The 14,224-nt window shown below is 50.1% G+C and overlaps 1 protein-coding gene across 1 annotated transcript in view; it reads left to right on the forward strand.

The window, feature by feature from the left end:
- The window catches only part of LOC141731341 (uncharacterized), a 412,011-nt gene extending 404,474 nt beyond the window's left edge, over window positions 1-7,537 (forward strand). The window contains 2 exon segments of the mRNA XM_074555961.1: window positions 6,605-7,108; window positions 7,527-7,537. Of these exon segments, the coding sequence (XP_074412062.1) occupies window positions 6,605-7,108; window positions 7,527-7,537 (515 nt within the window).
- The last annotated feature ends 6,687 nt before the right edge of the window (window positions 7,538-14,224 follow it).

Below are 14,224 nucleotides of genomic sequence, written 5' to 3' on the forward strand. Positions count from 1 at the left end.
TGTCTATGGGATTCTCCAAATATCTCTTTTATTTATTTCTTAAAATTTCAGACTTCAGACGAAGTCAAAGGAGCATTTACAAACTCTGATCCGTCCCCTCCTATGAGAACCTCTCTTAATGGAAATAGACCAATCCCTTTATCCCATTCTTTCTGTATTTTTATCTTCTATAGCCTTTCTCCTGTATATTTAGGAAGAATCAGGAGAGGGCTTTCTTCTAACTGAACTTTTAGTGTTTCGATAAGGTGATTCCTTTAGAGTTTCTCTGAGCAGCCGGAGCTGTGGTTACCAAGGGAACGGAGCTCGGGGCAGGACAGGGCGACTCGGCGTGACTCAGAGTCTCGGTGCTCCAAAGGCGGGGTGTGCAGCCGGGATCGCCCGAGGGGCTGTTCCGGTGCAGACCGAGCTGGAGCGTGGATAGCTCCCGCATGGCTCACGGTGGCTGGTCGGGCAGAGGCAGAGCAGCCGACTGACCGCGGCTGCAGCGGCGGGAGCCGACAGAGTCAGGGCAGCCGGGGATGGGACAGACGGGACCCTCCTTCGGTGCGGTGAGCGCGGTAACCACGGTGCACACGGCAGGACAGATCCCCACCCCCTGCACGAACTGCGGAGCGGCCGCGGGCCAGGCGGCCGGGACTGGGACACACGGACTGGGACACACGGACTGTGCCGGAGCCGGCGCAGGGGCTGGGGGGGTGCAGCTGCGAACGAGTGGGGGAACGAACGGCAATGGATGAGGTAATTTTGTTCTCAGCTTTGTACTTTCCCCGTTTTGCTTTTATTGCCTTTCAAAAATGTTATTTTCCTACAGCCTCCCCCCTCCCCAGCATGTGGTATACTATTTTTCTTCTGGATTAAACGGTTTTTACAAATAAATCCAGAGCTTAACAAATCTAAACTTCTGCTTGGATACTTTGAAATGGTCGACGAGCTAACTCACGACCTTCTCATATTGTTTTTCTCATCACCCTTTTATTTATCTTTTGGCAAATTATACATATTTCAGGTACTTGTTTTTCTACTCTAAAAGTCTCAGTGCACCCATAGTGCCTTAAAAAAATGATCACACAAAGCCTGAGTATCCCACCGGGCTTTTTGATACATGTCCTCTGCTATTCCCTAGTAAGTGTTTTATTATCTAATTGTCTTCCATCAAGATGTTTCTATTTCCCCGATTTATCTTGTTCGCCACCTATCTTGTTTTAATTTTAATTTTTTAATTTTTTTTTTTTGCTTCTCTAAACTTTGGAATTTCCAATTTTTCTTCATTTGGAGTTAATATTAGCTCTTTCAGCTCTATTTTCTGCTGCATCTTTAGCTTCTTGATCTGCCAATTATTTCTTCTTATTTCTGGGTCTTTACCTTTTTGTGTCCTTTAATATGTACTATTGCTATCTCTCTTAGGTAATTTTAATGCCTCTAAAACCTCGAAAATAAGTTTCTCATGTACTAATCTTTTTCATCTTTAATTAAGTAATCTCCCTTTTTAAATTTTTCTTGAGGCATGTGCTACTCTAAAGGCATCCCTTGAATCAATATATAACTCCTTTCTTTTGTGTTAAATTTTCTAATGCTCTTTTTAAGTATATAATTCACAAGTTTGCATGTTTTTTCTCATCAACTTCTGCATACCCTGTATTTTGCAAGGAGTTGTATTTCTGTTTGTTAACATAACTCCCAAAGGGCTGTCTTGGGGTATTTCTGTTGGTAATTTTTTCTGCTTTTCTTTTCCTGTATCCACCTTACTGTATTTCCGTCTCATTTTTCAATTTTCTATCTATTCGTCCCCTGCTTCCGTTTTTCACTTTTGTCCTAGTTTAGGACAAATTAGGGGGAAATCTCAAAAAGGGAGCCCCCCCCAAAACAGAACAAACCTCCAACCACCCCTCCCCCAACACCGGGTTCGGGAAGGAATTCCTCAGAGGAGCAAAGTGGAAAACAAAACCTATTTATTTACAAATAACAAAAAGAACACTCCCCAACACAAGAAAAGAAAAGGGACCAGACTGTGTTGTGAGGGCGCCGAGCTTCTGTCGCAGGCTTCGGGTGTCCTGGAGCTCTCAGGCCAGATCCGGAGCCGGTCCAGTATCTTCAGGGGAGGGTAAGAAAGAGAGAACAAAAGAAAAGGGAAAAAAAGAAAAAAAACCAGCGCAAAAAAAAAAGCAGAAAGCAAGCAAGCAAGCAAGCAAGCAAGCAAGCGGCTAGCCAAGCCAAGCAGCAAAAGCCCAAAGCAAAAGTGCCTGGGCACACCCCACACCCCCCCCCCCTCTTCCCCATCCGGCCACAGCAAGACGGCCGGGGGGGGAGGGGTGGAAGGCACAGCTGCCAGACACAACACACGATATGGGGATAAAGGCTGAAGGCTGTCACCCCACGACAACTTTTTACTAACAACTTAAATACCACTTTTCTTTCAACTACTTACACCCAAAAAAACCCCTTTTTCTCACACTGCTTGTCAATACAATCCACCTCCCTCCAAGGAGATATGGTAAGGCTTAAAATGCACAATCGACATTACCTATACTTTCATTCATCTACATTCACTCACTTTTATTTCTCATTCACTTTCACATATTCCTTCACACTCTCAAGACAGAAAGTGGATCCTTATTGCTAGAAAATCACAGGTCCTTGTGGCCCCCTCTTTCGCTCTGGGGTTGACCTCCAGGTCTCAGTGTCACCAGGCCCCCGAGAAGGGCCTGACTCTGCTGCCTCTGGCGTCCGTTCCCCTGTGAGGCTGTCTGCATGTCCTTCACACTCTTCAGCTACGGCCCCCTCACACACCCAGGGAACGCCAGCTTGGTTCGCAGGTCACTCACTCCTCTTCGGCCCAGAAGCCCCCACCTACCCGGGAGCTACAGCCTGGTGTGCAGGTCACTCACTCCTCTTTCCACTGCCTCCCCCTTCCCACCTGCCCGGGAAGTTGAGGCTGACTTTGTGTGGGTCTCACTCACACACACCACAAAACAACAATAAGGTACCTTTTACTTTCACATCACCTATTACAAGTTTAGGTGTTACTGGCCAGTCTCAGTGCTATTGGATATCCCTCAACCCAGCTGTGTTATCCAAGCCAAAATGCTCTGGGGCAATTTTTCCCTCAGTCCTGCCATGTTGTCCAACCCCAGATGCTCTTGGGTATTTTTCCCTAAATTCAGCTGTGTTGTTCAACCCCAGATGCTCTTGGGCATTTTCTGTCCCTCAACCCAGCGGTGTGGTACAACTACAGATGCTCTTGGGCATTTAATTTGTTTTGCTGTGTTGTCCAACCCTGGATGTTCTTGGGCATTTTTTATCCCTCAATCTGGCTGTGTTGTTCAACCCTGGATCTTGTTGGGCAAAAATTTTTCCCTCAGTCTAGCTGTGTTGTCCAACCCCGGATGCTGTTGGGTAAAATTTTAATCCCTCAATCTAGTTGTGTTGTCCCACCCTGAGGGTTCTTGGGCATATCCTCACTCCGACAGAATTCTGCTCAACCCTGCTCTTGGATGCTCTTAGAATATAAATCCCTCAACCCAGCAGGTTTTAGGGGCCCCTCCTGTCCCGTTTCCTAGTGGATTGGGTGAGGAAACCTTGCTGCCTACCTCCGAGGGGTCCAACCCCTCCCTGAGACCCAGTCCCAGTCACCCCGGGGGGTTCTTTCACTCTCTTATCACTCGCTTTGTCTCTTTACTGGCCGTTTTTCTCGCGAAAAGAGGAAAACGCAGCATGGGAGACTCCTCACTCACTTGGCAGGTCTGGGACAACCAGCCTGCCTCTCATTCACACACATTCATCCCCTCCCTGTACCTGCCCCCCGCCCGAGAAATACTTACCAATCCTTTTTCCTTCCCGGGTTCTTCGTGCGCACTACTACACTTAGGGGACCAATTACCGCAGTTGTAGGGAGCCTTTTTTTTCCTTCTCTCTGTTATATTGCCTCCTTTTGTCCACAGATCGCAACCTGCGTCTGTCGGTCACTTCAGGGGAAACAAAGCGAGGCTGCCAAATAGGGCAGGGCGTGCCTTCTCCACTCTGACTCTCCTAAAGCACAGGCAGCGAGGTGTTAGCAACCATCCTCTGCTACCAAATTGTGAAGAACGCCAATCGGTTGTTTTCAAAATTTAAAAGTAAAAAATATGGTTATAAAAATAGTAACACAATTAGAGTAATAGCAATTTGGACAAATTGAATTAGGACAATACGAGATAATAAAAACAAAGAATTATGGACGTCCGGGTACCTTTTTCTGGGCATCACGAGCCCAAAAAAGACCCCTGCTAACAAAGGACTAACCATTAAGAACAATAGCCCGTTGCATATTCATACACTTCATACATGATGCATAAATTCCATTCAAACACAGGATTCTGTCTGGTCAGTGTCAGCTTCTTCCTTCTAATCCTAACAGCGCCTCCAAGGTGGGAAGAAGTTCATTTCTTCTGATAAGAAGGCAATAAATTCCCTTTCTCTGAAAGATTTAGGTGTCCTGTGGCTGCTATCTCGCTGCAAGCCCTTTCTGTTAAACAAAGCATCTTACATAGCATAGTTTCTGTTTTAACAATTTTTATAACCTAAAACTATATTTAACACAGTACTTAAGAGAATTAATACAGCATTTCTTTCTAACACAACACATATAATATTCATTTTAATATTTGCAAAAAGCCAATCATAAAATACATGCATTTTTCACAGGGGGGTTTCAGGTAGCTCTGGGGTGAATTTTGGAGGGAAATGGGGGGGTCTGAGAGTCCTGGGGAGTTTTGGGGGTCTTGGGGAGGGTTTGGGGGTCCAGGGTGATTCTAGGCCAACCCTGGGGGACTCTGGGGGGTTTGGGGTTCCTGGAGAGGTCTCGGGGGAGAATTGGGGGTCCCGGGGGGTCCCAGGCCCACCCTGAACCAAGGTCTGGGGGTTTCAGGGGGAGGGGGCACCGCAGGGGTTCCTCCCCCCCCCCCCCCCCCGTTTTTGGAGGGTCTCCCATGGTGCCCCCTCGCCAAAAAGCTCTGAGGGCCCCCTGAAGTGGCTGCTGTTCCACCGGCCGGTGCCCCCTGATCCAGGACAGCCCCACTGAGTCTGGCAGGTTCTGGGGGGATTTGTGGGGATTTTGGGGTTTTGCGAGTCTGTTTGAGAATTTCAGGGTGGCTTTTTTGGGCTTTGGGGGATTTTGTTAGGAATTTAAGGGGAATTATTGGGGGTTTTTGGGAGAATTATTGGGTTTAGAGATGCTTATGTGATTTTGGGGGGTTTTGTTGATTTGGAAGGTTTTGGATTTGGGGTGTTTTGTTGGGGTTGTGGGGGTTTTGGGGGGGAATTTATTGAAATTTTTGGGAGTTTTATAAAATTTTGGTGAGTTCCACTGGGATTTTTGGTGTATCTCTGGAGTTTTTGAGGGTTTTCTTATATTAGTCCAGTCCCTTCCAGTATGATCCAAAGATGGCCCCACTGTGCTCCCAGTCCCTGCCAGTAAGAGCCAGTTGTGCTCCACATGGTTCCAGTTGCTCTCTTTCACCCTCATTTGTTCCAGTCCCTCCCATTACACCCTCCCAGTATGTCCCAGTATAGCCCAGTTCCCTCCAGCATGTTCCCAGACACTCCCAGTTGCTCCCAGTTGGGTTTTTTGAGGGATGTTTGGAGAATGAAGCAGTCCAAGGCTGAGCGGAAAAGGCCCCTCGGGGGGACATCAGGGGGTGCCGGTGGCGGCTGCCGGCAGAGGCAGCCTGGAGGAGCAGAGCCCTGTGTCCCCCAGGAGCCCAAAGTGGGGAGCCCAGAGAGGGGGGAGCGCCGCCATGGGCGGGAGCCTCAAGAGCCTGGAGAGGGGCAGGGGGGACTCCTTGGAGCAGCTGCAGCCCATAGCAGAGAATGAGGGGAGAAGGGAGCCCGGGAGCCCAAACAGCCCCGGCATCCCGAAATGGGGAGAGCGAAGAGGGGGGAGCTTTTGGGATCGCTGGGACTGCCAGCAGCCTTGGCAGGGCGGGCACCGAGAAGGGGGACCCCCAATCTAAGTGTGACCCCCTGCAGCTGGGACGGGGGGAACCCTTGAACACCCAAAGGGAGGGACCAGGGACAGGGAACTCCTGGGAGGCTTTTCCAGGGCTGAATCTGGGTGTTTGGAAGGTTTTTGTGAAGTACAGATGGCCGGTGACTGGTAGAGATGGACTTGGGCAGAGGGACCTTCAAACTCAATATGCTCATCCCTTGTTTTCCCCAAACCAGGATTTCCCATTGCCAACCCCTGGGAGTCTGTGAGGAAGATGCCCTGGGACACTGAAGCAGGTGAGGAGGAAGTCAGTGCCCCTTTCCCCTCTGTGCTGCTCCGTAGCCCAGCCCAGTATGGCCCTGGCTGCAGCTCAGCCCTGCGGGGAATCTCCTTGCCCTTGCCTGTGGCACAGACGCAAATCCCATCCTGTCCTTGTCCTTCCTCCCCCAGAGCAGGAGCTGAGCATGGAGAGCAGGGGGAACAAATGCCCGCAGCAGAACCTGGTGGAAGAAGCCATTTTGAGCGGCTCCATGGCGCAGGAAGCCAACGGGGAGGAAAAGCGCCGGAGATGCCGCACGAGGAGGGGCTGCAAATGCAGCTGGCAGGGATCTGAGGAGGAAAGAGCCAGCCTGGGCTGGGAAGGCGGCCAGAGATCAAGCCAGAGCTCTGAGCTGGTGCTCCATGAACAGCTCCATGATGGGGAGAAGCCCCACACATGTGTGGAGTGTGGGAAGAGCTTCAGGTGGAACTATAAGCTCATTGAGCACCAGAGGACCCACACTGGGGAATGGCCGTTCGAGTGTGGGGAGTGTGGGATGAGCTTCAGCCGGAGCTCCCACCTGACCAGCCACCAGAGGACCCACACTGGGGAGAGGCCCTACGAGTGTAGGGAGTGTGGACAGAGCTTCAGGCAGAGCTCCAGCCTGATCAGCCACCAGAGAACCCACACTGGGGAACAGCCCCATGAGTGTGGGGAGTGTGGGAAGAGCTTCAGCGGGAGCTCTGACCTGATCAAGCACCAGAGGATCCACACTGGGGAACGACCCTACGAGTATGGGGAATGTGGGAAGAGCTTTAGGGACCATGACACCCTGATCAGGCACCAAAAGATCCACACTAGGGAGAGGCCTTACGAGTGTTCCGAGTGTGGGAATAGATTTCGGTTCAACTCCCATCTCCTCCTGCACAATCTGAGTCACACAGAGGAGAGGACCCTCTTCTGCCCTGAGTGTGGGAAGGGATTTAAGTACAACTGCCAACTCATCACCCACCGGCGCATCCACACAGGGGAGAGACCCTACAAGTGTAGAGAATGTGCGAAGAGCTTCTCACAGAGCTCTCATTTGACCCGACACCAATACAGCCACCGATAAGGGAAGCCCTGCTAGTGCCCTGAGTGCAGGAAGAGCTTCGTGCTCTGCTCCAGCTCCATCCCCCACTGGAGGAGGCACTTGGGGCACAGCCCTGGTGACCCACTTTCCCTGTGATCCATGTTGGGAACACACCTGGCTTCTTATTCTTTTGGTTTGGCCTTAATTTTCTTGTCTTTTCCATCTCTTTGCAGTCCAAAAGTGAAGAGGGATCAATCTTTCACCTCAAAACCACTCAAATCATACTGAAAACAGGTCAATCTTAACACAAAAGGGCTCAATCCTACCTCAAATTGCTTGTTCCCACCTCAAAATCTCAATCCTATGCCAAACTCACTCCATTCCACAGGTACCAGGGTGAGATGGGGTTGGAAGGAGATGGGAGAAATGGGATCCCAATTTGGGAGCGATAGGATGGGATGGGAGCGTAGGAGCGATTGGACGGGGATTGTGTGGGGCAGGGTGTGTGGGATGTATTTGATAGCAAATAAAACTCTCAGACTTACTGCTTTCTCTCCCGTTCATGTTCAGTCCGTTGCAGTTCTGTTTGCAGAGCGCCCCCTCACAGTTGCCGCCCTTGGCCTGAGCCTGCCCCTTTTCCCTCAGGGTTCCCGCCCTTTCCCTGCCCCCTTTCCCCTCATGGTTCCACCCTTTCCCTGTCCCCTTTCTCCTCACGGTTCCGCCCTTTCCCTGCCCCTTTTCCCCTCATGGTTCCACCCTTTCCCTGTCCCCTTTCCCCTCACGGTTCGACCTTCGGGAACAGGGGAGGAGGAGGAGGAAGAGGCTGAGCGGCAGCAGAAGCAGCTGGAGAAGGGGAGAGGGAACCCTGGAGTCGCCGCAGCCCTGGGAGCATCACCCCCCATCCTGCAGGTGCCCGGGGAAGGGGGAGCTCGGCCCAAACCTGCTGGGGGGTGCCTGGGTTTGGGATTTTTTTCAGGGGAAGTTTGGAGCTGGCAGGGCTCCAAAGCCGAGCCACAGATGGCCCTCGGGGGGACATCCGGGTTCCCCAGGAGGTGTTTTTGGAGGGTCCCAGGGCCAGCAGTGGCTGCTCCCAGTATGAGCCCAGTCCCTCCCAGTCATTCCCTATGATGATGCAATTTGATCCCAGCACAGTCCCAGTTCTTCCCAATTTCATCTAGTGTGTTCCCAGTTCTCCCAGTTGTCCCTAGCATAGTCCTAGGCACTCCCAGTATGATCCCAGTCTCTCCCACCAGGTCCCTAGTCCTTCCCACTTGCCCCCAGCGTGTTTCCAGTTCCCCCAGCACATTCCCAGTGGCTCCTAGTCTGGTCCCAGTCACCACCCATATGGGCTCAGACACTCCCAGTATATCCCAGTTGCCCTGAACATTCTCATAGTCATTGCCAGGCACTCCCAGTTACCTTAGGTGGTTCACTTGCCCCCTGTTTTATCTCAGTTGCTCCCAGTTCCTCTAATTATGTCCCCTGTTGGCTCCCAGCATGGGCCTGGTAACTCCCAGTAACCCCCAGTCAGGGTCCAATCACACCCACTCTGATCCCAGTATGATTGTAGCCACTCCCAGTATGATCCCAGTCACTTGCAGTCTAATTCCAGTTGCTCTCAGACACTCCCAGTACGATTTCAGTGCCCCCAGTGTTATCCCAGTTGCTCCCTGTCAATGCCAGCATGACCCCAGTAGCCTCCAGTATGATCCTAGTGTCTCCCTGTCTCTCCTAGTTTATCCCAGTTGCTTCCAGCTTGTTCTCAGTCACTCCCACTTCTTCCCAGTTGCTTTCAGCATCATTCCAGTTGCTCCCAGTCAATCCCTCCATCATTCCAGTCCCTCTCAGAGTCATCCCAGTTGGTCCTAGCATGGGCCCAGCTGTTCCCAGTGTGCTTCCATCACTCCCCTATGGTTACAGACACTCCCAGTATGGTCCCAATTGAACTCAGTTGTCCCTGGTATAGTCCCAGTCACTCCCCATATGATCCCAGTCCCTCCCAGCATGGTCTCACTCACTGCCAGTTACCTGCAGTGTGGTCCCAGTTCTCCTCAGCATGGTCCTGGTTGTTCCTGTGTGGTTCCAGTCATCTCAGTATGGTTACATATTGAGAGTTTTTGCAGATTGAGGAGTTTTTGTTAGACAATGCCCATATTCAGCCAAAGCACAATCCAGCCTGCTTGTACTAATGGACAATGGACACATGCACAAACAATGAATAATGGACATATTCAGAAATTGGGTTGGTATATCCTTGAAAGAGATACAAGAAGAAGAGTCATCAGGACTCAGCAAGTTTGTCAGCAAGCTTGGGAAAGTAAGAAAAAAGTAAGTAATGGGTGGGTGTCGTGGGTTGACTAAATGATGCTTTTATCCCCAATTGTCTCATTCTGTTTATGCTGAATAATAAGTTGTACACCTTTAAGACTTGTTCCAGAGAGTGAAGGGGGAGAGAAGAAGAGGCAGGTTTTTTTCAGACACTGCACTCACTCCTCCACATTCCTGCTCTGGACTGTGTTGTCTGTGGATGGACAGACAGCGGGACAGAGCTCTCTTTTGCTTTTAGTTAGTTTAGCTAGCTGAGGCAAAGGAGACAAAGAAGTTCCCTGGACTGTGGGTTTTTTCCCCTTTTCTTTGGAGCTGTTCAAACCTGCTCTGGACTGAACACCAGAAGAGCACCAGCAGCTACATCTGTGGCCACTGGGCCAGGCCTGGCCTGCGACATTTCCAGCACCAGAGGGACTGATCAGAGACTTAGTGAGCTGAGCTGCAACCCAGGGAGGGGACTTTCTCAGTTTCTCAGTCATCTCTTTTGGAGCGGCAAGGGGTTTTATTGTTTAATAAACAGGTTTTTCCACCTTTCTCCAAGGAGGTATTTTCTCCAGGACCGGTTGGGGGAAGGGGCTGATTTAATCTGCTTTGCTACTGGAGCCCCTTTGGGATTCTCTTCCAAATTTGCTCTGAACCAGGACAAATACATCTATTGGTGCCCAATGCATGGCTCAAGAAGGTGGAAAAAAGCTCTATTGATTGTATGTTGGTTGTGCTCACTCTCTAGTAAGTTAAAGCAGTCAGTAGCCATGTTGCTTGAATTCCTAATGTCTCTTGGGGTGGAGGCCTTCACGTGGTTCTGGTCTCTAGAGCTTTTTGAGGTTTCAATACCTTTCTGGTCACTAGGATTATTGTCCATAACCCATAATTTTTATGGTAGTGCGGCACGGATTGGAATAGCTGTTGTGCAGGCCTTGGTGATAATGATTTATAGGGCATTTACAAAGATACTGGAGTCTGTTTATGATATTTATGGTTTATGGTTTCTTCGTCCTACCCTGCATCCCAGTTCCAGTAGTATGTTTTGGGAATTTATTAGTAATTGCACCCAGTTTGTTAGAGGAGGAGCAGGGAATGAGGCTTTCCAGCCTTTCCTTTCCTTCTTCTCCTTTGAATCTGTTATGCCACTTTTTGAGAATGTTCAGTTTCCCCTGAATGTTAAAGAGACCATCTTTCTGGTATTTAATCTGGTATTTAATCAAGCTTCCTCTATATGGTCTGCAGCTTCTCTAGAATGAGGGCTGAGATATCCAGAGGAGTTGGTGAGACCCTTGTCCCAGAAGCAGATGCAGGCGTGAAAAATCCTAAGTGGTGTGGAGAATGGGAAAATACAGGCTAAACCCTGAAGGAATATTCTGATCCTGTAGACTGGGATTTTCCACGGGAACAAATTCAGAACCCAGCTGAGGTGGGGAAATACCTAAAAACAAAGTGCCATGATCATTCTAAAGAGAAAAGGCTTATTGCAATAAGCTGGGCCCTGGCCTATGCTTATCCCACTCTGTTAGATACTGTCGGGTAGCAGACAGAGGCAGGGGGGCAGGGAGATAAATCAGCTATCCCAGTCAGGCTACAGCCAACAGCCCAGGTTCAAAGCCAGCAGCTAAACCAGATAGTGAGCCTAAGCCAGCAGCTAAACCAGACAATAAGCCTCAACCAATGGCTGTTGCTACCAGCACTAGAAGTGGGAAATGCATGGACAAGACCGATCGACCAGTGGATGATGATGATGATGATGATGCAGCAGGAGAAGGACCCTCAATGCCTCCTGACATAAAATCAGGAGTCAAACCAGCAGGCGCAAGATCAGAAGCCAATATTGAGTCCTTTTCTCTGAAGGACCTTTGTGGCCTACAGAAGGATTACACCTAATGACCTGATGAATCCATAATTAGTTGGCTGGTCCGTCTCTGGGATGCTGCAGGTGAGGCTACAATTCTGGATGGCACTGAAGCAAGGTATTTGGGATCCCTGTCACAGGATCCTGTCATCGACCAAGGAATGATGATGGGGACTACTCCACACAGTCTCTGGGCACGGGTCTTGGAAAATGTAGCACAAAGATACCTGTGCAGATGATCTCTATATGCAACAAACCCAGTGGAAGACCATAAAGCAAGGGATCCAACACCTGAGAGAAATGGCAGTGGCAAAGATTATCTTCTCAGATGATGTAACAACTAGGAACCCAGACTTGGTACCATGCACGTCTGTGATGTGGCGGAAACTTGTACGACTTGTGCCACATGAATATGCTTCTGCCTTAGCCATAATGAAGTGGGATGAGAGGGATGAGACTGTGCTGGATATGGCAATGAAGCTCTGAGCATATGTAGATGCTGTGCATGGCCCAACACATGCCAGAATTGCAGCAGTAGAAACATGTCTGCAGAAATTAGAGGACAAGATAGAGGAGAATCATAAGAAGTTCAGAGAGGAGATTAAAGAAGACCTTCTCCAAATCTCAGCAGTACAGATCAGAGGTTCTGGTAGCCAACACAGATGTTACCCCGATGGCAAGAGAAGATACACCCCACGAGCTGAGCTGTGGTTCTACCTGCGTGATTGTGGAGAAAACATGAAGAAATGGGATGGAAAATCTACTGCTGCTCTGGCACAACGGGTGCATGAACTGAAGGAAGCCACCAGAAGGAAAGCAGCTCCAGTTGCCCATAGCCGAACTGCCAGGTATGATGATGATGATGACATGTCCGATCCCCTTGAAGGAACATCCAAGACATATGCCCAGGGAAAGAAAGATAAGAAGGCTTAGAGGGGCCCCGCCTCTAGCCAGGTAGAGGCCAGGGAAAACCGTGTTTTCTGGTCTGAGTGGATTCGTTGGCCTGGCACGGAACCACAAGAGTACAAAGCTTTGGTCGATACTGCTGTGCAATGCACATTAATCCCATCGAGACATGTGGAGACAGAGTCTGTTTCTATTGCTGGTGTGACAGGGGGATCCCAGGATTTCACTTTGGTGGAAGCTGATGTGAGCCTGACTGGGAATGAGTGGAAGAAACATCCTATTGTGACTGGCCCAGAGGCCCCATGTATTTTGGGCATAGACTTCCTCCGAAGTGGGTATTTCAAAGACCCAAAACGACTCAAGTGGGCATTTGGGATAGCAGCTGTAGTGACAGAGGGCATGCAGCAACTGAACACCTTGCCTGGACTGTCTGAGAATCCATCTGCAGTAGGAGTCCTGACGGGAGAAGAGCAATAGGTGCCAATTGCCACTTCCATAGTGCATCGACGACAGTACAAGAACCACTCGAGATGCTGTGATGCCCATCCATAAGATGATAAAAGAGCTGGAGAGCCAAGGAGTGGTCAGCAAAACTCACTCACCCTTCAACAGCCCCGCTTGGCCTGTGCACAGGTCTGACAGAGAATGGAGGTTGACTGTGGACTATTGTGGCTTGAATGAAGTGACTCCACCGCTGAGCGCTGCTGTGCTGGACATGCTGGAACTCCAGTACAAGCTGGAGTCCAAGGCAGCAAAGTGGTACTCCACTGCTGACATTGCTAACGCGTTTGTCTCCATTCCTCTGGCAGCAGAATGCAGGCCTCAGTTTGCTTTCACCTGGAGGGGCGTGCAGTGCACCTGAAACCAACTGCCCCAGGGGTGGAAGCACAGCCCCACCATCTGCCATGGACTGATCCAGGCTGCACTGGAAAAGGGTGAGGCTCCAGAACACCTGCAGTACATGGATGACATCATTGTGTGGGGGAACACAGCAATGGAAGTATTTGAGAAAGGAGAGAGGATCATCAGGATTCTGCTAGAAGCCGGCTTTGCCATCAAGAAGAGAAAAGTCAAGGGATCTGCTCAAGAAATCCAGTTCCTGGGAGTGAAGTGCCAAGACAGACGGCATCAGATTCCCACTGAGGTCATCAACAAGACCACAGCTATGTCCCCACCAACTAGCAATAAGGAAACGGAAGCTTTCCTGGGTGCCATAGGTTTTTGGAGGATGCACATTCCCGAATACAGTCAGATCATGAGCCCTCTCTACCTGGTTACCTGCAAGAAGAATGAGTTCCACTGGGGCCCTGAACAACAACAAGCCTTTGCCCAGATCAAGCAGATCGCTCATGCAGTAGCCCTTGGCCCGGCCAGGACAGGACCAGAGGTAAAGAATATGCTCTACTCTGCAGCAGGGAACCATGGCTTGTCCTGGAGCCTTTGGCAGAAGATGCCTGGGGAGACTCGAGGCTGACCACTGGGATTTTGGAGTTGAAGCTACAGAGGGTCCAAAGCCAACTACACTTCCACAGAGAAGGAAATCTTGGCTGCCTATGAAGGAGTCCAGGCTGCCTCAGAGGTGACTGGCACGGAAGCACAACTCCTCCTGGCACCCCGACTACCGGTGCTGGGGTGCATGTTCAAAGGCAAGGTTCCTTCCACCCACCACGCCATTGATGCTACATGGAGTAAATGGATTGCTCTGATCACACAGCGTGCCCGTATAGGTGAACTGAATCACCCTGGGATTTTGGAGATAATTACAAACTGGCCAGAAGGTGAGAACTTTGGTCTGAATGATGAAGAGGAACAAGAACCAGTGACACGTGCGTAAAAGGCTCCTCCCTATAACCA

Source organism: Zonotrichia albicollis, chromosome 20 (assembly GCF_047830755.1).
Source record: "Zonotrichia albicollis isolate bZonAlb1 chromosome 20, bZonAlb1.hap1, whole genome shotgun sequence".
Classification (NCBI taxonomy): Eukaryota; Metazoa; Chordata; class Aves; order Passeriformes; family Passerellidae; genus Zonotrichia; species Zonotrichia albicollis.